At 38.2% G+C, this 23,660-nt stretch overlaps 5 protein-coding genes across 11 annotated transcripts; 4 read left to right on the forward strand and 1 right to left on the reverse strand.

The window, feature by feature from the left end:
- The first annotated feature begins 1,385 nt into the window (after positions 1-1,385).
- Positions 1,386-6,296, forward strand: LOC111485345 (mitogen-activated protein kinase 9). 2 transcript variants are annotated; one of them, XR_002718658.1, is made up of 12 exons: positions 1,386-1,958; positions 3,158-3,566; positions 3,636-3,763; positions 3,844-3,903; positions 3,984-4,133; positions 4,353-4,508; positions 4,601-4,738; positions 4,819-4,892; positions 5,071-5,172; positions 5,434-5,677; positions 5,794-5,995; positions 6,124-6,296. XR_002718658.1 is itself a non-coding variant. In XM_023132177.1 (11 exons), exons 1-11 carry the CDS (start codon positions 1,584-1,586, stop codon positions 5,866-5,868), a joined length of 1,911 nt encoding a protein of 636 aa, XP_022987945.1. In that variant the 5' UTR covers positions 1,386-1,583; the 3' UTR covers positions 5,869-6,296. The 2 variants fall into 2 exon arrangements, 1 of the variants encoding a protein (XP_022987945.1); XM_023132177.1 differs by having other exon boundaries at positions 5,794-6,296.
- LOC111485346 (AT-hook motif nuclear-localized protein 16-like) lies at positions 5,893-8,033 on the forward strand. The gene is made up of 3 exons (XM_023132178.1): positions 5,893-5,995; positions 7,057-7,470; positions 7,585-8,033. Exons 2-3 carry the CDS (start codon positions 7,067-7,069, stop codon positions 7,958-7,960), a joined length of 780 nt encoding a protein of 259 aa, XP_022987946.1. The 5' UTR covers positions 5,893-5,995; positions 7,057-7,066; the 3' UTR covers positions 7,961-8,033.
- Positions 8,034-8,845: 812 nt separating this feature from the next.
- LOC111485712 (uncharacterized GPI-anchored protein At4g28100-like) lies at positions 8,846-10,974 on the forward strand. Its single transcript, XM_023132717.1, has 2 exons — positions 8,846-9,637; positions 10,483-10,974. Exons 1-2 carry the CDS (start codon positions 8,972-8,974, stop codon positions 10,819-10,821), a joined length of 1,005 nt encoding a protein of 334 aa, XP_022988485.1. The 5' UTR covers positions 8,846-8,971; the 3' UTR covers positions 10,822-10,974.
- Positions 10,975-11,848: 874 nt separating this feature from the next.
- LOC111484803 (actin-interacting protein 1-2) lies at positions 11,849-17,584 on the forward strand. 5 transcript variants are annotated; one of them, XM_023131405.1, is made up of 7 exons: positions 11,849-12,397; positions 12,641-12,802; positions 13,745-13,931; positions 15,468-15,890; positions 16,198-16,605; positions 16,763-17,069; positions 17,232-17,584. In XM_023131405.1, exons 1-6 carry the CDS (start codon positions 12,000-12,002, stop codon positions 17,018-17,020), a joined length of 1,836 nt encoding a protein of 611 aa, XP_022987173.1. In that variant the 5' UTR covers positions 11,849-11,999; the 3' UTR covers positions 17,021-17,069; positions 17,232-17,584. The 5 variants fall into 5 exon arrangements, with proteins under 5 accessions (XP_022987173.1, XP_022987174.1, XP_022987175.1 ...); XM_023131406.1 differs by having other exon boundaries at positions 17,180-17,568; XM_023131407.1 differs by having other exon boundaries at positions 17,200-17,568.
- A 73-nt stretch (positions 17,585-17,657) lies between these two features.
- Positions 17,658-22,764, reverse strand: LOC111484802 (alpha-dioxygenase 2). Of its 2 annotated transcripts, XM_023131402.1 has the most exons (12): positions 22,558-22,764; positions 22,370-22,477; positions 22,133-22,278; positions 21,780-22,040; positions 21,457-21,606; positions 20,495-20,628; positions 20,165-20,378; positions 19,786-19,931; positions 19,377-19,604; positions 19,053-19,255; positions 18,704-18,947; positions 17,862-18,087 (listed from the first exon to the last, which is right to left on the reverse strand). In XM_023131402.1, exons 3-12 carry the CDS (start codon positions 22,223-22,225, stop codon positions 17,862-17,864), a joined length of 1,899 nt encoding a protein of 632 aa, XP_022987170.1. In that variant the 5' UTR covers positions 22,226-22,278; positions 22,370-22,477; positions 22,558-22,764. The 2 variants fall into 2 exon arrangements, with proteins under 2 accessions (XP_022987171.1, XP_022987170.1); XM_023131403.1 differs by having other exon boundaries at positions 17,658-18,087; positions 22,370-22,764.
- Positions 22,765-23,660: the final 896 nt, after the last annotated feature.

A 23,660-nucleotide genomic window follows, 5' to 3' on the forward strand; every position in this document is an offset into this window, starting at 1 on the left:
TATTTAGTCTATAAACTCTAAAAAATATCGAGAGCTTTGTTTTTTTGCTTTTGTCGGTTCGGTACTCTTTTGCTTTTGTGGGTTTGGTACTATTTTGCTTTTAAAGGGTGTCTTATTTGAAAATCTCTCACTTCACACCTTGGAAAGTATCTTTCTTATCAAAGAGAGAGAGGTGTTTTCATGTTTTCACATCTTCTTAACTTAAAATGACAAACAGATCTGGTGGCGACGGAGTGGGACCTATATATATATATATATATATTTTTTTTTTTTTCAACCCTCAATTATTTTGTCTAAGATGATGTTCTCTGATTGAATATGAAATTTGACTTTCTATAATCTTATTTTTCTAACTCACCCTATTGTTCATAGATATGATCTATTTATTTATATTTTTCTTAATTTAATTAAATAGAAAAGGATTGGTTCTGCCTCTGACTAATTAAATATGTGGGGCATGTGAATTGTGATGTTTACTCTATTTAATAAATTAAGCTTTGTTATGTACAGACAGTTTTGATAATGAGACATAACATATCATGTTCACTCAGCTACAGATGTCTATTACTTATTAATATTATTATAATTATAGTGTTTTCTCAAAAGAAGAATAATAATAATAATTATAAGTATTAGGTAAAAGTCTATACACTCCTATCAAGATCCAATAGATTTTCATTTTGCCATCCATATTTTCTTATGTTTATCGGTTAACATCGACATTTTGACATTTTTATTTAACTTCTCACTCCCAAAAGTTATATAATGTGAGTCATTGTTACTCTCTTGCTTGCATACATAATGTCTCTTTAAAAGATCTCTCCCTGCCCTCGATTTCTAAAGCTTTCTTCTTAAACCGAGGTCACTCGAGCATACGTTGTTTGGCTGTAGGCGACGTTAGAATAAATTGGTTTAGCTCACTTGTCGTTGGAAGCCATCTTAAGAAACTTAAAAGAAAAAGTTGTAAATAGTAAAAAATTTAAAATTTAAAATTTATTTTCTTTTATTATTTTTTAAATATCTTCTAGAAATTGGAACTAAAGTATTAAAAATGAAAACTAAAAGAATAATAAAAAAAATTATGAGAATACGTATGAGTTTTTTTTCTCTCTTTTTTAACTTTTTTTTTTTCTTTGATTTTTGTAATAAAAAAAATTAATATGATAGGTTAATCCAAATTTTCAATTTTTATAAAAATGTGTAAAATTAAAAATAATTGATGAAATTTTGTTAATATACACATAGATTAAGTATTTTTATAATGGTTGATAGTTTATTATTGTTAAACTCCAACAATTAATTAATAAAATTTTAGCTAAGTAAGAGATTGGAGATTGAAGTTATATAGTTGGAAAGATGAAAGCATGATTTCATATTCATAATTGAAGAAAGGCAAAGAAGAGAGAGAGAAGAGAGAGTGAATATTTGGAAATGGGAAGTGCAGAGATGGCAGAGGCAGCGGGATATTAGGGAGATCAAACATTTTTGTAGCGCAGAGCGTGGCGTTGCAATGCTGGAGCTTCCATCCAGTGACTCTGATTTTAATCAAACACGATTTCTCTGACCCTTTTCTCTTTCTTTTTATGGGGAGTGGAACTCTCGTGGACGGTGTTCGTCGCTGGTTTCAACGTCGCACTTCGTCTTCTTCTTCTTCTTCTGATCCTACTTCTGATTCTAATCTCAATTATCCTTATCATGATGAGCTCGATCATGTTGTTAATGGTGACCAATTGGTGAGTAGCGATTTGCGCGCCCAATCGACTATTGCTACCAAACGGAAACAAACTCAACTTGGAGGAGAAGGGATTCTTGAGCAATTACCTGAGGAGGAGCACGACGACGACGACCTTGATTACTCTGCCTTGAAGCTCATCAAAGTTCCTAAGCGGACCAATCACTTCAGAGCTCCGCTTCCTCCTCCTCCTCCTCCTCCTGCTTTAATGGACTCCCACAAGAAGGTATTTCTTGCTGTTTCTTCTTTTTATTGATCTGGAGATTTGTGTTTCATTTCGTTTTGCTTTTCTCATCCTATGGATCCGAGATAGCGTCTCTGTCTAGCTCTTTGTATGTTCTTTTCTTATTAAAATTGCTTTAGTTTACGGATGAATTTGATATTCCCTGTTCTTCTTCTTGTTTGATCCTTCCGTTTTGCTGGTATGTTCATTTGATGATCGAGGAAAAGATTGAGCGGTAAACTTTTGGATTGCTGTTTGAAACTTTATCTTCCTGTAAACTTTTCTTTCACCTTCTTGACATAGGGTTTTTGTTGGAAGATACCGTGGCTTTGCTATCCCATCGCCTTGATTGGCCACAGTTGAAATTATGGAACTATTCAATTTAAGAAGACGATTCTTTAGCTTTTGAAAAGTTAAGAACTCTGTCCAATAAAAAATTGTCCCACTTTTCGCCACCGAAACGTTTTAAATCTACTGTTTTACAGAAACTGGGTTTTTGGAATTATTTGAAGTCCCCATCACTGATGTCTTGTGCTTGCAATGTTCTCAACTGAGCTCTCCTGGACTCTTGTTTCTTTCTGTTTTAAAGTGATAAGCCTCATTCGAGTCAAACGCTCCCCTGCCCGTGTCGTCTTCCTCGATCAATTACCAGCATAATCAATGATTTTCTTTACAACTCTTTTTGTTGAGTTGTATCATATATGTGATGATAGTTAAAGGATCTTGTTAAGTTAACTTGGGAATTTTCATGTTTTAATTCCAAGAGTTTCAGCCTTAAAATGAGTTCTTCAAAAAAATTTCCTGAACTTATTGACAGTGAAGAAGAAATTAGCCTCTTGGTGTGGAAAATTGTGTCTTCAACTATAGGATTCTTGATTCTTATATAAAGAACTGTGGAATTGTTAATATATTTAGGCCCTTGGCAATTGTGAGACTTATAGCATCTTTATCACCTATATAAGCATTTCGTATGTGTAACATCCGTTCATCGGTGACTCAATTCACTGGAGTTACCACTGACATAGATATTTTGCTTTGAAAATCAGTTGTAAGACAAAACATTTTCGTACAACATGTGAATCAAGTACTTTTACAATCAGAGTAAATTTTCAACAACAAAAGCTCATGTATGAATCAATAACTTCCAAATCATATTTCATGTAATTGATCTCATGTTATAATGTTGTTTGAATGTTGTATAGGGTGGGTTGGAAACAGAGTTTTTCACAGAGTATGGAGAGGCCAGCAGATATCAGGTTCAAGAAATAATCGGTAAAGGAAGCTATGGGGTAGTCGGTTCTGCCATCGATACACATACTGATGAGAAGGTCGCAATTAAGAAAATTAATGATGTTTTCGAGCACGTTTCTGATGCCACAAGAATTTTAAGAGAAATTAAACTCCTGCGATTGCTCCGTCATCCTGATATAGTAGAAATAAAGCACATTATGCTTCCTCCTTCACGGAGAGAATTCAGAGATATTTATGTTGTTTTTGAATTGATGGAATCTGATCTTCACCAAGTAATTAAGGCCAACGATGATCTCTCTCCTGAGCACCATCAATTTTTCTTGTACCAGCTTCTTCGTGGTCTGAAATATATACATACAGGTTGGTGGTCTACAAGTATTTTCCTTGGAAGTTTCTTTTCAAATTTACTGATGAACTTTCTTTTTCCAGCAAATGTGTTTCATCGTGATTTAAAGCCCAAAAACATTTTAGCTAATGCTGACTGCAAACTGAAAATATGTGATTTTGGACTTGCTCGTGTATCGTTTAATGATGCTCCATCTGCTATTTTCTGGACTGTAAGATTGATCGTGGAAACTAATTTCTTTTAAGTTCTCTCTCGTTTTGCTTTTGCTGATTATTATTTGTCCTTTCGAAGGACTATGTTGCAACTCGGTGGTATCGTGCTCCTGAACTTTGTGGTTCTTTTTTCTCGAAAGTAAGTTGCTTTGCACTTTGACTAATCTGTTCTTGTGTTCGAGCGGGTTTTATTATATGATACGTACGTTCTTTTTTCAGTACACTCCTGCAATTGATATTTGGAGCATTGGATGCATATTTGCGGAAATGCTCACTGGGAAGCCACTGTTTCCTGGGAAAAATGTGGTGCACCAACTGGATCTGATGGTTGATGTGCTTGGCACGCCTTCTGCCGAGTCCATTGCTAAGGTTTGAATGTTCATTTATATTGATTATCTGCTTTCTTTGTGAAGGTTCTTTAATTTTCCAACTTCTCTACCTTGAATGTAATTCTGCAAACCTTGAATTCTAGTGATCAAAGTAATCACCTCAGGAGTTCACCAAATATTAGAGACATCAAGAGTTCAAATATTTTTGAGAATCCGTTTTCAATGTCTATTCATGGCAACCTTTCCATTATATTTGCAGATTCGAAATGAAAAGGCAAGAAGATACATTAGTAATATGAGGAGAAAGCAGCCTGTTCCTCTCACACAAAAGTTCCCCAATGCCGATCCCTTGGCTCTTCGCTTGCTTAAACGTCTCCTTGCATTTGATCCCAAAGACCGTCCCACAGCTGAAGAGGTAAATGAAGTTATGAATGAAACCAGGTCTACTCTATAGATATTCGTACGAAGTGACTCGTTTTTTATAATATTCTATGGTGATGTATCCAGGCATTAGCTGATCCTTATTTTCATGGTTTGGCCAACGTGGATCGCGAACCATCAACACAACCAATTTCAAAACTCGAGTTTGAATTTGAGAGAAGAAAGTTGACAAAAGATGATGTTAGAGAATTAATTTATCGAGAGGTTTGCCCTAAATTTGGATGCTTGATGCTTCAACTAGCAATCAATATAACTTCATTAATCTTTTTGTTTGACGTAAACAGATCTTGGAGTATCATCCTCAAATGCTACAGGAATATCTCCGCAGTGGAGAGCAAACTAGTTTCATGTACCCAAGGTGAAAATCCATTACCCTTGTTAACCTTTTGAGAAAATTCAAAGGTTTTTAAGAAATATATATATGCGTGTGTGTTATACCATACTATCTTGTTAATTTAATGCATGGAATGAGTTTTTGGATTCATAGGTTGAAATAGGTGTGAAGACTTAACATTTTTTCCCCTTAATATACTCAGCGGTGTTGATCGCTTCAAACGCCAGTTTGCACATCTAGAGGAACACTATGGAAAGGGCGAAAGAAGTACTCCACTTCAAAGAAAGCATGCTTCATTGCCCAGGTAGGATTAAGAAATCTTTATCATCTTCTTCTTTGGAAAAAGAAACAACATAATCATCATAATCTCACAGCTGATGATATGACTGAATGTAAAATTTTCCCCCTTGACTTTGCCCCAACCAACACTCATAGTCCGAATGACTCGAGTGCACAAATAAAGCTGTCCGTCCTCGAAAAATTTAGTGAATAATAACATAGGATTGTACCCATATTACTATCTTTTTCATTCTGTGATTCTGTTTCATGTATTACATTTGTCCAGAGAAAGGGTTTGTGCACCAAAAGACAAGGTCGAACAACACAATGATTTAGAAGGAAGAAATGGTGCACATGTTGCTACATCTCTTCAGAGTCCCCCAAGGTCGACAGGGGATGGTTCAGAAAATGCAAACGGTTACGAACAAAATGAACCAAACAAGGCAAATTACAGTGCTCGTAGCTTGTTGAAGAGTGCCAGCATTAGTGCCTCTAAATGTATAGTTGTTAAACCAAGAAACGACCTAGAGGTAAAAAGTTAACCAAAGAACAAAAGAAAACTATGTGGGATTCTCTAAATATATATACCAAAGAAGTCGTCTTGCATATCTCTAGTATTTTGATGTTTGTTCTGAATGAATGGCAGGAGGAACCGATTACGGAGACGAACGACGAGGCAGTTGATGGATTGTCTCAAAAGGTTTCAGCTTTGCATGCTTGATATTTCGTACTAAGATCCCTTGAGAGCGTGGCACAAAGCGACGACGGGGCTGCTCGTTTTGCATATATTTTCCGAAAAGGACATGTTGGCTACAAGGCAGAGTGTGTAGCAAAGTTTCCCAAGTCAGGTAGGTGATGCTAACTAAAAGTAGGCTTTCCTCCCATTATTTCATACAATTTTTGTATTACGGAGAAAAAGAAGAACATGGTTCCATGTTAGTTTTTATTTATTTGTATTTTGAAGGGCCAATTTCAGGTTGTTACCTCGTGTAGCATGAACACCACCAGGCATTGGATTTATATATCACAAATCCTTGTTTGGCTCAGATCACTACTATTCACAGGCTTGTAACTCCATTGATGATGAATATTGATAAATTTTCTGGTTATGTATGTGTTATTAATATGAACCAACAAATTACTAGGCATCACATTCCAATATACCAAATCTGCGTGTGACATTTTCTTATTCCAGACCTCAAACTACCTTCCCTTAATCGAGACTCGACTCCTCTAGAGCCTTCGAACAAAGTACACCATTTGTTCGACACTTTAGTCACTTTTTTACTACACCTTCAAGGCAGGCTCATAATCCTTTGTTCGACATTTGAGGATTCTATTGACATAACTAAGTTAAGGGCATGACTCTAATACTATGTTAGGAATCACGACTTTCCACAATAATATGATATTGTCCACTTTGAGTATAAGCTCTCATGGCTTTGTTTTGGCTTCCCCAAAATGCCTCGTACCAATGGAAATTTATTCTTTACTTATAAACCTTTGATCCTTCCTTAAATTAGCCAATGCGGGACTCCCTCCCAACAATCCTGAACAACTTGTTCGTACTCAAATAACCAAATATCATGGTTGCCACTACTCCGACAAGGCAGGGTCGATGTTTTTTTTCGATCGAAACGGTAATTCCCGCGTGCTTGTCCACTGCGTATGTTTGTACAGCTTGGATTAGAATAATAGTTCATTAGAAAATGATTATGTTTTGAGCTAAGACAATTAACATGAAGAACGAAGTCAGTTGGGAGGTAGGCAGTGGAAAGCAAAACATACTTAAGACAGCTTACCATTGTTTTTTATGTTTGGTTTTACTTAATCTCCTCCTAACCTTAAACCATTTCTTCTTCTAATTCTCTACTTAACCTCATTTTTTCTTCTACGTTTTTCTTAAAAGCTTCACGCAAATGACTGGCGGCGATCAAGACCACGAGCCTGAAAAATGTGGCAACGCCACCAATCACCAACAAAGACCTGCCTCCTTTGATCCTTCGTCTCTTGTTTCTCCCAAGGCTGTGCCGCCCATTTCGGCGGCGCCGGAGACCGATCATGCTCTCCGCCGCCCGCGGGGGCGCCCTGCCGGGTCCAAAAATAAGCCTAAACCCCCAATTATTGTTACTCGAGATAGCGCCAATGCACTTCGAGCTCATGCGATTGAGGTTAGTTCTGGGTGCGATGTCAATGAGAGCCTCTCGAACTTCGCTCGAAGGAAGCAGCGTGGCGTCTGCATTCTTAGTGGGAGTGGGTGCGTCACTAATGTCACACTCCGCCAGGCTGCCTCCTCTGGGGCCATTGTTACTCTTCATGGACGGTAAATTTATGTTAAAGAATAATGGTCTGATACCATGTTAAGAACTAGAAACATATCTGATACCATGTTAAGAACCCGGATCATAAATGAGCATGATTGTTTTTTTTTAATTAGTTTTGAGATCCTTTCAATGTTGGGATCGATTCTTCCACCACCAGCGCCGTCGGGGATCACTGGACTGACGATTTACTTGGCCGGCGCACAAGGGCAGGTGGTCGGTGGAGTTGTGGTGGGTGCGCTCATTGCTTCCGGTCCAGTCGTGATCATGGCGGCGACGTTCATGAACGCAACGTTCGACCGCCTGCCGTCGGACGACGAAGAAGTGGCAAGCGCTATACAGAGCCAACACTACGGCCAAAATGGACGGAGCCACCATCATGTGGATGTGTCGGATCTGTATGGTGTGCCGCAGAATTTGATCACCAACAGCGCACTTCCGCCGGAATTGTACTCTTGGGCAGCGGCGGGCAGAACCATGTCAAAGACTTGAGCTCTATCATATGTTTAGTGAACTTTGTATTACAACTCAACAAATACATTTTTAATAAATATTACCAAGTGGATCTACAAATTACATAATATAATATATATTAAAAATAAAAAAAGTACCCTTTTTTCCTTATAATCAAAACATTAAAAGTATGAGATTTGGTGTCGTATATCGTAATGAGTACAAAACCGAAGCAAAATCATTATGTTAAAACGCTTCTGTTATGGAGAGGTTTTCACACTTTTATAAAAAAATATTTACTTGTGTCTATAACCAACGTGGAATCTCGCAATCTACCGAAGTCAGCATCTATCGTTTGTAGCAACCCAAGTCAACTGCTAGCAGATTGTCCGCTTTTGGCTCGTTACGTATTGTCGTCAGCCTCACGGATTTAAAACGCGTCTGTTAGAAAGAGATTTCCACATTCTTATAAGAAATACTTAATTACCTCTCCAAATCGACGTGAGATCTCACAATTCACCTCCCTTGGAACCAGCATCCTTGTTTGCACACTGCTCAATGTCTAGCTCTGATACCATTTATAACAACTCAAATCCACTGGTAGCAGATATTGACGCTTTCATCCGTTATATATTACCGTTAGCCTCATAATTTTATTACGTGTTTGTTAGGGAGAAGTTTTTACACCCTTATAAGCAATATCTCGTTCTCCTCTCCAACCCACGTAAGTTCTCACAATATGGAGCTCTAATAGTGTGCAATCGACGTTTGCTTTCTTAAAATTATAGACCTAGGTCCAAATTTAAATAAGAAAGGGTAAATTCGTCTTTTCACATGCCAAGAAAAACTTCAAAGGGTCCAAAAAGGAAACACAATGATTTTAAAGGGGTCTTTTCTCAAAAATCAAAATATTTTGAGGGTATTTTTGCAAAATACCCATTGTTCTTTTTCTTCTTCTTCCTCCTTTCCTTCCACTTCCCCCCCTCCTCCGCCATTACCAAACTTTACTCATTCTTCAATTTCTTTCCCTAAATCCCATTCTCTTCACCAATGTCTTCACTCCCACGAATCTTTCTTCTCTTCTCTCTTTGTTTCTCTCTTTTTCCTTCTTCCTTCTCTCTCTCCCATCCAGACCCACTAACAATCCGCCCATTTCAGGTGAACCACTCGCCGCCGGCTACTATTCCGGCATTCCCAGAACAGTCCGAAGTTCAGGGCTGCCGCCTGGACCTCCCCGACGACCTCTTCCATGGGATTAAGACAGCTTGCGGTCCCTCAAAAGGGGGTGTCTCCGGGAATCTCCACCGTAGCCGGTGCTGCCCTGTCTTGGCCGCTTGGCTCTACGCTGCTTACTCTGCCACCGCATTGCGGAGGCCCGTTCGAGCCAGCGCCGGTCCAGGTCACACAGCGCCGTCGTATGACCTGCCCCTGCTCCCCGATGACTCCGAAACTTGCGTCAGTAACTTGGATCAGGCTTTGAATCAAAAGGGTATTGAGCTAATGAAGCCTAATGAAACTTGTGATGTGGTTTATTGCTATTGTGGGATCAGATTGCACCCTTTGAGCTGCCCTGAGGCGTTTTCACTGACCCATGATGGGATTCTTGAAGGAGATAGAAATGTGAAGAGATTGGAGAGAAATTGCTTGAGTAGTAGCAATAGCAATGGATTTCCAGGCCTTGGTGGCTGCTCCAAATGCTTGAGTACTCTTTATCAGGTCAACTCTCACTGAATTCCTCCCATTTTTCACATTGTTTTACTTTCATTTCTGCATTTATGATTTATCAGAACATTATAGGAAGATGCAAACCTGCTTTAACTGTTGTCAATGATCTCAATGAGAATGTTTTTGAGATTGGGAATCATATCAATCCAGGAGGAGAACGAAATACCCTTTATAAGGATGTGGAAACCTCTTCCGAGAAGACGCGTTTTACCTTAAGGGGAAGTTCGAAAAGAAAAGTTCAAAGAGAACAATATCTGCTAGAAATGGGTTTGGGCTGTTACGAATGGTATCAGAGTCAGACACTGGACGGTGCGCCAACGAGGAACCTGAGCCCCGAAGGGGTAGACACTAGGCGGTGTGCTAGTAAGGTGGATTGAGGGGTCCCATATTGATTGGAGAAGGGAACAAGTGTCAGGGAGCGTGGGCCTCAAGGGTGGATTGTGAGATCCTATATCTGTTGGGGAGGAGAACGAAACATAAGTGTGGAAACCTCTTCCTAACAGACAAGTTTTAAAAATTTTGAAGAGAAACTCGAAAGAGAAAATCCAAAAAAAGACAATATCTGTTAGCGGTAGATTTAGCTATTACAAATCATAGCACGAACGAACTCGGCTACTAGGTAGTGACTCTAGTGAAGAACCATGACAAGCTCACTTGATCTTGATAAAGATCAAGTCAATATGAATATGACGTCTGGCATTCTCTGTTTAGCTGATGAAATCTGCAGATCATATCATTTAATGTGAATTCATTGATTATTGTATGTGGAAAGTTGAGTGTCAAATCAACCTTATAGGCTTTGAACTCTTTTGGTTCTGTTCATTAACATAATGCAGCTCAACAACAAGGAAGCTTTGAATTCAAGCAAGCCAGAGAACAGGACCATCAAAATGCACCACACGGAGTGTCAGCTGATGGGTCTAACATGGCTGCTTGCCAAGAACCGAACGGCATATATCCGCACCGTTACGTCAGTGCTTCGAGCTAAAATGATGAGCAAAGACGGGTCGGATCCCCGGTCGTGTACTCTCAACAGTGACGGGATGCCTCTGGCTGTCGACTCGGCTGAGATCTCCGGCAGCTCTGTTTCAGTCTCCATTCAGGCACCATTGTATGTTGGCCTGGTTTGGCTTGCTTTGATGTTCAACCTGTTCATGTTGGGTTCTACACAATGAGGTTAGGAATGATTCCACTTAGAAATTTGTGACCCTTTTTTGTGTATTGTGATTGTTGCTATGCTCTGATTAGAAAAAATGCATATTTTCTGATTAGTCCTCTGGGTTAGTAATATTTCTGGTTAGGTCCTTGAAATGGGCTTTTTGTGTAAATTTTAAAAATTTGCATGTGCTCTTGTTTCATTGGCATTGTGCATTATATAGATAAGATAAGATATCCTACATATTTTCAAGGTTTTTTTTTTAATATTTTAAATTTTAAATTTAGTTCTTATATTTTTTAAAAATTATTTTTATTTGGTCTTTTGAATTTTGAATATTTATTCTGAATTATAGTAATTAAATTATAAATTTGGTTACGAGGGGTCTCGTTTTCCAATATTCTGCCCTACATTTCCATAAATTCCATTTAAAAAAAATTTGAAAAAAGAAAAAAAATTGTTTCAGTTGTCGATGGTGAGTGAGTAAGCAAGCGAGTGACAGTGACCATCGACAAGCAGCAACAACAACATTGATATGAATGGCCAAAAGCTTAAATTATTATTTTCAGTGTTTCTTGGACATGTTATATACATGTTTCTTAGTCATTTCTCTCGTGTTCGATAATATGACATATATTTAGAACTAGCTAATCAGATGCAAGTCAAGCCCTTCCTCGAGCGGATTCCTCCTTTCAACCGTTTCTAGCTGTTGTTCCCCTTCCAAGAGTAGATTCTTACGCGTTACTCACCCGTCTTCCACTGGAAACCCTACTTCCTGTCTGACTTGCATGTGTTAAGCATGCTGCCAAACAATTAGGGTTTTTGAAATTGTGAATAAAGAGTTTTGGAGTTTTGTCATTATTGTAATTATTTTAATTACAATAATTAAAATAATTGTGTAGTTTGATGAGTGAGTTTCATTAAATTTAGGGAACCAATAAATTAACGCGCGGGCCAAATAGTAAAGTATATATTAATAAATAAAATTAAAGGAAAAAAGGTAAATAAAATAAAAATATTAATAATAATAAAAAGAGGCGGGGACTGTGGCTTTTACCGGCAAGTCTGTAAGAAGTACTCCTTCAGCACCGTTGTCGACCTCTTCGTGCGCTTCACGATCACAGTTCCCAAATTGACTCTCCTTTTCGCCATTTTCAACACCTTCTGTTCTTCTTCTTCTTCTTCATTGCTCTGATCATGGCGACGGCGGAGCTCTGTGAGACTTACGCCTGCGTGCCATCTACCGAGCGAGGCAGAGGAATTTTGATCTCCGGGCACCCCAAAACCAACTCCGTTCTCTACACAAATGGCCGATCCGTCATAATCCTCAATCTCGACAACCCGCTGGAGGTCTCTGTTTATGCTGAGCACGCGTATCCGGCTACGGTTGCTAGGTACTCGCCGAATGGCGAGTGGATCGCGTCCGCTGATGTGTCCGGGACTGTGAGGATTTGGGGCACTCATAGTGGCTTTGTGCTTAAGAAGGAGTTTAAGGTTTTGACTGGGCGGATCGATGATTTGCAATGGTCTCCTGATGGAATGAGGATTGTGGTTTGTGGCGAGGGGAAGGGGAAATCGTTAGTGCGTGCTTTTATGTGAGTTTGTTGCCTTTATTTTCTCCTTATTCATCAATCTCCCAAATTTTCTTAGGAATTTGTTACATGTCTGATATATCATCATCTTCTTCTTCTTCTTTAATTGGCCCATGTAATGAATGTCTGATCTCATATTAGGTTTCATCTATACCGTAGAAAATGAAGACCTTGCGAGGAATTGAAAGTGCTCTAATTGTTTTGGCTCTCTTTCTTGATTAACCTACTATTATTTGTCATGATTAGGTGGGATTCGGGCACGAACGTCGGCGAGTTTGATGGACATTCTAGGCGGGTTTTAAGCTGTGGATTTAAGCCAACAAGACCCTTTCGCATTGCCACCTGCGGAGAGGATTTCCTAGTGAATTTTTATGAAGGACCGCCATTTAGATTTAAGCTATCTCTCAGGTTTGTTAATTGTTCTTTCTTACGAAATGCATGCCGTGTGTAATGTAAGGATTTCCCTTAATAGGATTTCACATTGACCACAAAGATGCTTAAACCAGATAACTCCCGATTCGTGAGGATGGTTCTCTCCACACAGATATACTAACCACAGGCAAAATAATCAAAAGTCAAGATAATACACAGAAATCGTAAATGTAAAACAGACAACCGAGATAACAACTAAATAAGGAAAATTTTCATCTCTGCCCCTCCTAACATATTTATTTACCATTGGGGGTCTCATAGTGTACCTTCCTTCCACATTGATGGAAGACATTATAGCGAACTCCAATTGTATCGAGCCTATCACTTTCGGAACTCAATGCTGACAATGGTCACCTAATGCATGAAAATTTGTGTTGCTAGTCTCTGGAGTTGTGCTTTTTTCTTGTAGTCTTGAGATATATGTTTCCTCTTTTTTCTTGTTTGCAGTTACGTAATGTTAAAATACTTTAGATCGAGTTAAAACTGTGAAGAGCGAAAATAAATGGAAGCCAAACACAAAAAATTACGTTAATAATGCTTTTCCCTTCAGCTTAAGTGTGAAGAAGGAGTTGATCAAGAAACAAGGAATTTTTGCCAAATAAAGAGAAAGAAACAGGGAAGTATTTATCCTAACATGTTTGAAGATACGTGGTGACATATTAGTATACATACTTCCCTGTTGAGGATAGTTTGGAACAATTTGACCAACCAATCCTACAAGACATGCTCTCAACCTTCTTCACATCCCCCAACTGGACTAATACCCATATTGCTTTTTCATTATTTTTATGGTTACTTTGTAAGGTGATATGTTTATGCTCCGTAAGGTTTTATTATTATAACTTCAAAATTTGTATTTCTTTTTAAATCTATTTTTAAAGCCATCAATGAAAACCTTTGGGGTACGTTTACCTTCAGGAACCATTCAAATTTTGTCAACTGTGCAAGGTTCTCTCCAGATGGCAGCAAGTTCATTAGTGTAAGCTCTGACAAGAAGGGTATAATATATGATGCGAAGACTGGGGATAAGATGGGAGAACTCTCTCCCGATGATGGGCATAAAGGCAGTATTTATGCTGTCAGCTGGAGTTCGGATGGGAAACAGGTTAGTATAGATTGGTTCTTTTGATGTTCTGTTGACTTTATGATTATAATATTGATAAATCCTCGAATTGTATGAAAGACAGTTTCTAATCTTCATAATATTATTGGAGAAATTATAGATTTTTCTTGAAATTTTTGTGAAATCGAAATTAAATTGAAAGTTCTAAACTTTTTAATGGAATTGCACAATATCTGAATCTTTGTTTAATTAAAATAGTTGGATATAGGTAATTACATACGTAATTTTTTTCCTCAGTTTTGTAGTTTTCTTTGGAACTTTAAGAGTGCAAAGAACTTTGAATGTTAATACTATCATCTTTTGTTTTTGAATTCATCTATGCATCTTTGTCTCATACTTTGATGAAGATGAATGAATGATTAATTTCTCTCTTTACTGCCACGATTATTTCTTCTTATTTGAGATATTTCACTAGTGATATATTAATGCTTGAAGCTTTTCTTTTCAATTTTCTTCATACCACCTCTTTAAAAATTATGCCTTCTGTTCCTTTTAGGAGGAGCTTGGTTACCGCATTGTTATGTTGAGTGTGCAACGGAATGCAAACTTGTACTGCTTATGACATGGACATGCTTTTTAGTTTGAAGTATTCTGTCGTAGTACATTCTTAAGAGACACCTCATTGTGAAGGAGAACGCACTTTACCAGATATTTATTAAAAAACAAAAAGCAACTCTTTTATTGGCCAAGTGTTCCTTACACCATTACTTGTGGATATTAGTTTGTGTACGCTGAACTTCACCAGACTACCTCAAGATCCAAAACTACACCGATTTCTTATCTTTAGACTAGCAAATAAGTCAAGTCATATTTGATAAATTTAAAAGATTCACTGTTCCTCGCAGAATTGGTGGTGCCAAAAATGGTTCTTCCAATTGCATTGAGATATGTACACTCTTTTTTTACATTCAAGAGCGACCAAGCTAGCTTGCATGTTTCTCAACTGTTCTCATGGGATACTACAATTAGTTGCAAAAAAAAAGAAAGCTCATTAAATTTTAGGTAGGTGGCCACCATGACTTGGACATATTCCCTTTGATTCCATTACTATTTACATTGGCCCTTATTAACTACTAGGGAAACCTATAGTGCTTTATTGCATTGGGACTCGTTCATTTTTGCATCCATGGGTATTAAATTTGTCTATTTCAAGTAAGAGTTATTTGAATTAATAAGGTTCATCTTATTGGTTAACTTAATCCATTCATGCAGATTTCTCTCCCATATTATCTACTAGTATGGTACTTGTTCTTGTAAATTGTAATATTTACATTAATAATTAAGGTAATTATTTGTTGGAAGATAAATTATGCCTTTTTTAATTGTCTGACATTTGCAATCAGTAGAGACATTTTCTATCGAGACAATTTCAGAGCTGAGATTTCTCTCTTTGGTGTCATATACTTTGTGATAGACAGGATATTATGTTATGGTCTTTTTTTCTTCCTGGCTTGGCTTTTTTGGTCCCTTATATTTTGTATAATATCTACTAATGTTCAGTTGTGATCGTTATTTTAGGTGCTGACTGTCTCTGCCGACAAGACAGCAAAAGTCTGGGTGATATCTGATGATGGTAATGGGAAGTTAGTGAAAACCTTGACTTCTCCTGGCACTGGTGGAATTGATGATATGCTAGTTGGGTGTTTATGGCAGAATCAACATCTTGTCACAGTTTCTCTTGGTGGAACTATTAGCTTGTTTTCAGCTAACGATCTTGAGAAAACCCCTGTCATCTTATCAGGACATATGAAGAATGTTACTTCATTAGTTGTTCTTAAAAGTGACCCTAAAGTTATATTATCTACTAGCTACGATGGGCTGATTATTAAATGGATCCAAGGAATTGGATTCAGTGGCAAGTTGCAAAGAAGAGAAAATTCTCAAATCAAATGTTTTGCAGCTCTTGAAGATGAACTTGTTACATCTGGTTTCGACAACAAGGTGATTACGTTAAGTTGAGCAATGCATAACAAGTCTGCTAATTTCCGGTTTTCTTTCTTTCGTTCTTACCATCTTAGAAATGGTAGAAAGTAGGCATTATCAATGAAGGTGTTATAATTTCAGTCTTTTTGTTTATTCCTTAATGAATGAAGGCCTGCACTTCAATTAAAATTCTGCCCGTGTGTGAACTCACCATCCTATTCTGCAACTTTTCTGGCACATGTTCAGAAAGTAACTGATTATGCAGTTTCTGTATTGCAATTCATGTAAATCCTTACTGATTTTTTTCTCTCTTTCAAATTTCCAGGTATGGAGAGTTTCTATCAAGAATGGTGAGTGTGGGGAAGCAGAAGCTATTGATGTTGGAAGTCAACCAAAGGACTTAACGCTTGCTGCTCTTTCTCCTGAACTTGCCTTGGTTTCAATTGATTCTGGAGTTGTCTTACTGCGTGGCTCAAAAGTAGTGTCAACCGTCAACCTTGGCTTTACCGTGACAGCATCTGTACTTGCGCCTGATGGAAGTGAGGCTATTATAGGTGGGGAAGATGGTAAATTACATATTTATTCTGTTGTTGGCGACTCCCTCGCTGAAGAAGCAACCCTTGAGAGACACAGAGGAGCTGTTAGTGTGATACGCTACTCCCCAGATCTTTCAATGTTTGCATCAGGAGATCTCAACCGAGAAGCTATTGTCTGGGATCGTGCATCCCGAGAGGTAGTTTATCACCTCCCATAAGTACTTTGCTTTTGACTTCTTGGCATGACTTAGTGCGGTTTCTGGATTGAAATTGTTTTATTGTTGGCTGCTTGAAAGTCTGGGTAGTTGATGTGGTTTTTTCTTAGACCAGTATTTGTTTTCTTATTACCTGCAGGTGAAACTTAAGAATATGTTGTATCACACTGCTCGGATAAATTGCCTCGCTTGGTCTCCTGATAACACCAAGGTTGCGACTGGTTCATTAGATACATGTATCATCATATATGAGATTGACAAGCCAGCATCCAATCGTCTAACAATAAAGGGAGCTCATTTGGGTGGGGTGTACGGTCTGGCCTTCACAGATGACTATAGCGTGGTGAGCTCTGGTGAGGATGCTTGCGTTCGTGTTTGGAAGATGGTTCCTCAGTGATATCTACTGGAAAAACGGAGAATATGAATGTCAGAAATAAGATGTTCAGGTAAATATTTTGAATCGCTGGGTTTTGTTTTTGTGAGCTTAAATCTCATTTACTGGACTAGAATGTTGGATTTTAAGAGCCTGCTTCTCTTTTTTTCTTTTATCGTTGAGGCACCATGCTATTTTGATAGAATGGTGATGCTTTGAGCTTCGTTGCAGCTTGGAATTGGGTTTGCTTTCTCGTGGTTGGTGTTCAAAGTTGATTTTTTGTACAGTTCATGATAGACACATTATCCGGAAGATCTCTTCCCGAAGAATTCGAGTGAGCCACAGTGGTTGATGATTGATGGAACTTTTTGGTTTTCAGTTTAAAAGTTGAGATCTTCATGGACCCACTTTTAAGATTATTTTCTATTCCATTATCTATCTTCATGCCGTTGTTGCTGATGATAATGAAATTTCAGGTCTTGGAATGTTTTGTTGTTGAGCATGTGCGTGTTGTTTATTATGCCAAGTGTTTTAGCGTATAAATTAATGTGAAAGCCGTATTCAATTAAATATTATTTTTTTGATATCCTTGGAACCTTCATTTATATATTTGTTACTCGTTACTCAACATTCAACTGCTTGGTCAAATTTTGCATTGAACTGATCCCAAAACAAATATTTCATTTAGGACTAAGCAACAACAGCGAAAAGCATTGAAATGCAACCCCAATATGTATGTATATACATATCATTGCCTTCAAGTATATCCATCTGTGCATCTTCTTGTGAGCTAACTTTTGGATGCTAGAAGTAGATACATTTTACGCAGGTCCACCTTGGAAAGGTTAGGTGGGATGGAAATTATTCATGTGGCTGGTCTGAAATACAGGGGAATGTAGTTTGTTGGGTTTGGCAAAGAATCCCAGACGGAGAATGCACTTGAACACCTCATCCATCTCTTTGTCATCTCAGGGAAATGCCTATCAATTACGTCCTTCAATGTCTCTGTCCTGTTAACCCATTCCAGGCCTTCCTCTGTGTAGGTTTTCGAGTTGAAATTTGTTGTAAAGAAACGATCAGCCTCCAGCCTCCTGCACGTCAGCGATTAGCATCACGATCAAGGTTCGGTGTATCTATAACTGTCTCATTCTCTTTTCTCTTTTGTTTCTAAACTCTTTTCTCTTTTGTTTCTTTAGAAAGTATAAGATAATGTCCTCTTTGGATTTTTCCTTTCGAGCTTCCCCTCAAGGTTTTAAAACGCGCTTCTTCTAGAGAGAGGTTTCCACACCTTTATAATGAATGTTACATTTCCTCTCCAATCAATGTGGAATCTAACATCCACCTTCCTTGGAGGCCCAATGTCCTCGCTAGCGCTTCTTCTAGGGAGAGGTTTCCACACCCTTATAATGAATGTTACATTTCCTCTCCAATCAATGTGGGATCTAACATCCACCTTCCTTGGAGGCCCAATGTCCTCGCTAGCACACCGTTCAGTGTCTGGCTTTGATACCACTTGTAACAGCCTAAGTCCACTACTAGCAGATATTGTCTTCTAGCCCTTCAAGGTTCTAAAACGCATCTACTAGAGAGAAATTTCTACACCCTTATAACGAATGTTTTGGTCCTCTCTCCAACCACATTTTGGTTTTTCATTACTTTACTATGCATCCTACTATTCATTGTCGAGAAAAATAGCAGAGTGCATACCTTGAAGCAATGAGAAGGAAAATGAAAAAGGCAGTCTCACTGATTGCAAACCCTTTAATCTTCTTCTCAGCATGTAATCCAACAAGCAGATCCAGCTTCTCAACATCATTGCCATACACCTCTTCAAGGGCACTCACAACTTCTTCATCATCTGTCAAGTCTTCCCATTTGCTTATGGGAATCATTAATAAATTCCTCCGAAACTCGTTGTATCTTGCAACACCTCTCTCTCTATCCCTGAAAACTGATCACCATTACATATCTGTGTATTAGCACCCAAAAGCTCTTACTAGCAGAATGAAAAAAAAGGAAAGCAATTTTGTTTCCTGCTTGAATCTAAGAGTCTTACTTTCCATGGCAGCCATGTCAACTGGATCTGGTCTGTCATCCCCGTCGACATCGTGGGCAATAAGGTTTCTCATCCATGATGGATAGTTCCAGAGAGAGAGAGATCCACATGCTTGATGACCCATTGATACCAACATTTGCTCCATTCCGAATTTTATCAGCCTTTTCTCACCTTCTTTTCCCACCAATTCCTCCATAGGCACCCTGAAAAACCGATATCTTATCCGATCATGAAAAAGTAGAATGTTTTTAAGTCTGCTTTATGAACTTTCACAATATTTTCACAATATTTCTAGAGGCATAAGCGAGGGAAAAGAGGAGATACTCTTCAATGACACGAGGGTCGCTATAATCTGAGTTGGTGGAATCCAAGTCCCTGATAGCTAATTTGTCGGGCAGAAGACAGTGCATTCGGTAGACGCTTACAAACTCTTCTGTTAGTGAATATGGAATTCCATGATCCCTTGGCTTTTTTAGACCAACCAATCCACTGAGTACTGGTCCACAAATGTGTCCAAACGAATCCTTAAACTTCTTTCCCAGAAATCCATACCTGGATAGAACACGACAAGTCGTTCTTCCATCAGATTTACGATTAAGAAAAACTAAGCATGTGGCTCAAAGAAACCTTTTGCAAAAGAAACTCCCCAAGAAAGTTTACCTCTGATTCTCAGAGCACTTGGAGAAATTTTCTAAGCTAGATTGACTTGTTTAAGTCTCCTCACTTGTCTTACCAGTTAATTCTCATTCCTGCTAGAAGAGTTTCAGTCTTTAAAAGTTCTACAGTCCAATCAATGGTGTGGATTTTAGCAATTACAGCTGAAGTCACCAATCTAGCATGCCTATAGAGCTGCTCATCGTCGAAGTCTGGGTAACGCTCCTGAAAAGCAAGTGCAAAATCACTAGTCATTCAACTGAAATCTATCATACTGTTCCTATAAATCACAATTGAAAGCAGGGGAGTCGTTCCTGCAGAGCTACAAAAAGTTTGAAAAGGAAAAGAAAAGGATGTTTGATGCAGCAAAATCAGCATCATTGTAAATCTTGAGTTTCTTTGAAGTGCATTAGAACTATTATTATATCATAGACAATGGAGTGAGAAGTGGAACTTACTTTTAGCATATCACATACAGCATTATGCTCCTTGACGAACAGAGCTTGTAAAAGGGAAAAACCAGCCCAACAATTCCGAACATCTCCAGAGATCGGTATGCCTTTTTCATCATGCTCGAGAAGCCCATCTCCTGCGATCTTCATTTTTCCGTCTTGGAATGCCCTTACTCTCCTCATCCCCTCCTCATTGTTGCCATATATTACACTTCCATCCCTACTCAGACGTCAGCAGAAGTCACATAGAGCCCTTTTCGAACGTCAATCGAAGCACAATTTCAAAGTAGCTCAACTCATAGCATATATGAAATACGAGAGATTAAGATTACTCACCACCAAGGTGTTCTTGTGTTTAGAGTCCCAGTCTTGAGGTAAGGTGAACCCGTTGAAACCACCTTGGTCCTAAAGAACTTGAATGACTTCAATGGACAACCATTTGCAACTTCATCAGGCGCTCTAAGTTCCACCTGTTCAACGAACTCGAAGGCATCAGTGTCAAACTCTTTTCTTCAAACTCAAAATTTGTTAGTTTGTTGGGTTGAAGTTTGCTTAACTAAGTATATTTTTATTTGAACCTCATGACCCGTTTGGTCGAGGGTGTGGCTAACCATGGATAGGGATCAACATTGATAGTAAGGATTATTCGATATCTTTGATATCCTTTATAAATATCCATAAAACATAAAATAATATCATCTATAAATCCCAATATGAAGATATACACAACTTCGTTTGGAGGTACAAACAACTTAATAATTTTTGTAAATTTTTTACTTTATAAACAAAATTCTAGCTCAAGCCCACCGCTAGCAGATATTGTCTTCTTTAGATTTTCCCACCGCTAGCAGATATTGTCTTATTTGGGTTTTCCCTTATGGGCTTCCTCTCAAGGTTTTAAAACACATTTGTTAGAAAGAGGTTTACACACCCTTATAAGGAATGTTTCATTCCCCTCTCCAATCAATGTGGGATCTCACAATCCACACCTTTGGGAGCCAACGTCCTCGTTGGCAAATGCCCAGTGTCTGGCTCTGATACCATTTGTAATAGCCCAAGCCTACTGCTAGCAAATATTGTTCTCTTTGGACTTTCTCTCAAAGTTTTAAAACACGTTTGTCAGGGAGAGGTTTCCACACCCTTATAAGAAATGTTTCGTTCTCCTCTCCAACCAATGTAGGATCTCACAGATATCCATCCTATCTATAAAATATCAATATCAATATCGACATTGATATTTTAATCATTGCGCCTAATCAATTAAGCTATGATCGAGTCAGAGCTCTCTTGAACATTACTTGTTTGGTATCCTCCAAATGATCAATCCAGTCATGAATCATGAACTGTATCCATGAGCAAGCTATCATATTGAATTGCTTGCCATTGTCAATGTAGTTCTTCCTTTCCAGTAGCTTCGAGGCCACCATTGTTGGATGAGGATCAAGTACCTGAAAATTCATTGCATATACCAACACATAAATGTACCATTTTCCATCACTCTCATGACTTACTTCTAAGAAATGCATATCAAGACAGCAGTCCATGAACCATTTCGGATGCCACAAGGCAGCCAGAAGAGCTAGTTATTGGGCACTCACAGACACAAAAGTTCAAAGATTACCCCATAAGGAGAAGTGGATGGAGGCATGTTGCGGCCAAAGAAAGTCCCCTGGCTACCAACCACACTATCAGAAGGGTGATTACAACTTCCATCAGCCGTTCTGTAGCAGAACTGTTGATGATCATACTTTTGGCCATACAACGATCCAACATGCAACAGATTATACCGCTGGTGTAAGTGCCTTCTAAGCCCCAAATAAGCAAGCCCCATAAACACCGGCATCCTATGCCATAACCCAAGCTTGTCCACAAAATGAACTACCTATCAAGATCAAACACACAACCCACAAGAAATTTCAGGCCAAAATTCCTTTAATAGAAGCCAAAAGAGTGTTACAAAGAAGAAAAACTAACATAAAACAGTAGGGTATCCAGTAGAGTCATCTTGGCCACAATCTGCTGAAGCTGAGGATGAACAAAGGGAGAAGAAAACAGAGAGGTACCCATTCTTCCTCTAAATCTCCTCTAAATCAACTGAATGAGTATAAGCTTTCCAAAACCTAGTTCGATTTGAGAAGCAATGGAGTGTTGAATGTGTTTATATACAGAAATGGGGCTATGAAGATAGAAATTAGAGGAAGTCATGCAAACCTGTCCACCGCCTTTAGCATCATTAATTGCTCATTGATACCTGCTCCGATCGCTTCTCACACGGCTCCGTTTCCCATTTTGGGAACTTAATTTTCAGTTCGATTCCGTCTGTGAGAGGGAAAACAATGAGAATCAGACGTTTGAGGTTAAGAGAATGATAGGCGATTTTCTCTTGAAACTGCATTTACTTCAGAAATCTCTCGACTCTTTCAAAGGGTTTTCTTCTTCGGTTTGGATCATCTCATTCTCTCGTTCCCCCTTTTTCTTCATTTTCTGTGGCTGGGAATTGCAATAATTGACGGTGAGATGATCTAGATCAACCTTTCAGAAAAATATCCTAATATTCTGTCGATATTTTCACAATAATTTTGCTTTTCTTTGTCACAGATGAATCCATATGATGATATCTTCTGAGGAGAAAAACTTGATATGATCGGTATGGGTCGGGTAAGTTCAAATTCCCTTCTCTTTATTAAAATATTATAATATGATGAAAATTGACGTCAAAATTAAAAAGTGGGTAGAAAAATTAATTATATAAATAATTTTTGAGGAGGCTTGACTCCTTTTTTTCTTCTTGGAGTCCTTTGTTCGACATTCGAGGACACGACTCTCCACAATGGTATGATATTGTTCACTTTGAGCATAAGCTTTCATGGCTTTGCTTTGGGCTTCCCCAAAAGGCCTCGTACCAATGGAGTTAGTATTCCTCACTTATAAACCCATGATCATTCCCTAAATTAGCCGATGTGGGACTTTTATCATCCAAGAACGTGCACATTCTAATATCTATAATTTATAATATGTATAAATGTTGTCTTTATCGTTTCTATAAATTTCTTTATCATTGGATATAACTATTCAAATCAAAGTTGTTACATGTCGAATTTGTGTATGTTTTTGTGTTTGGGTGTGATCTAAACTATAGGTATGTATGAAATACTACGATCTATTGGCAGAGACAACTAAATGACAGTCATGTCCTTTGTCCCGTTACTACTCGAGTCTAAGTGGAGTGTATCATTTTGTATATCACGGTTTGACAATGGAGATATGCTTGGATGAACAACCATGTATTTTGTTGTGTTGCAACTATTCGAGTTGCATATATGTCTTAGGTTGTGGACCATGTTGCTTATTTATAGTATACACAGTTAAATAACGTATAAAGTAAATGGTAATCTAAACTAGTAAAAGACTATCTCGTAAAACAATAGATAGTTATATATAGTAAATGATTATATTAGTTAGTAAATTGAACTGTTTATACTTGTTATGCTTGGAAAAAGTC

The sequence above is a fragment of the Cucurbita maxima genome, unplaced genomic scaffold (assembly GCF_002738345.1).
Source record: "Cucurbita maxima cultivar Rimu unplaced genomic scaffold, Cmax_1.0 Cma_Scf00010, whole genome shotgun sequence".
NCBI classification, from domain to species: Eukaryota; Viridiplantae; Streptophyta; class Magnoliopsida; order Cucurbitales; family Cucurbitaceae; genus Cucurbita; species Cucurbita maxima.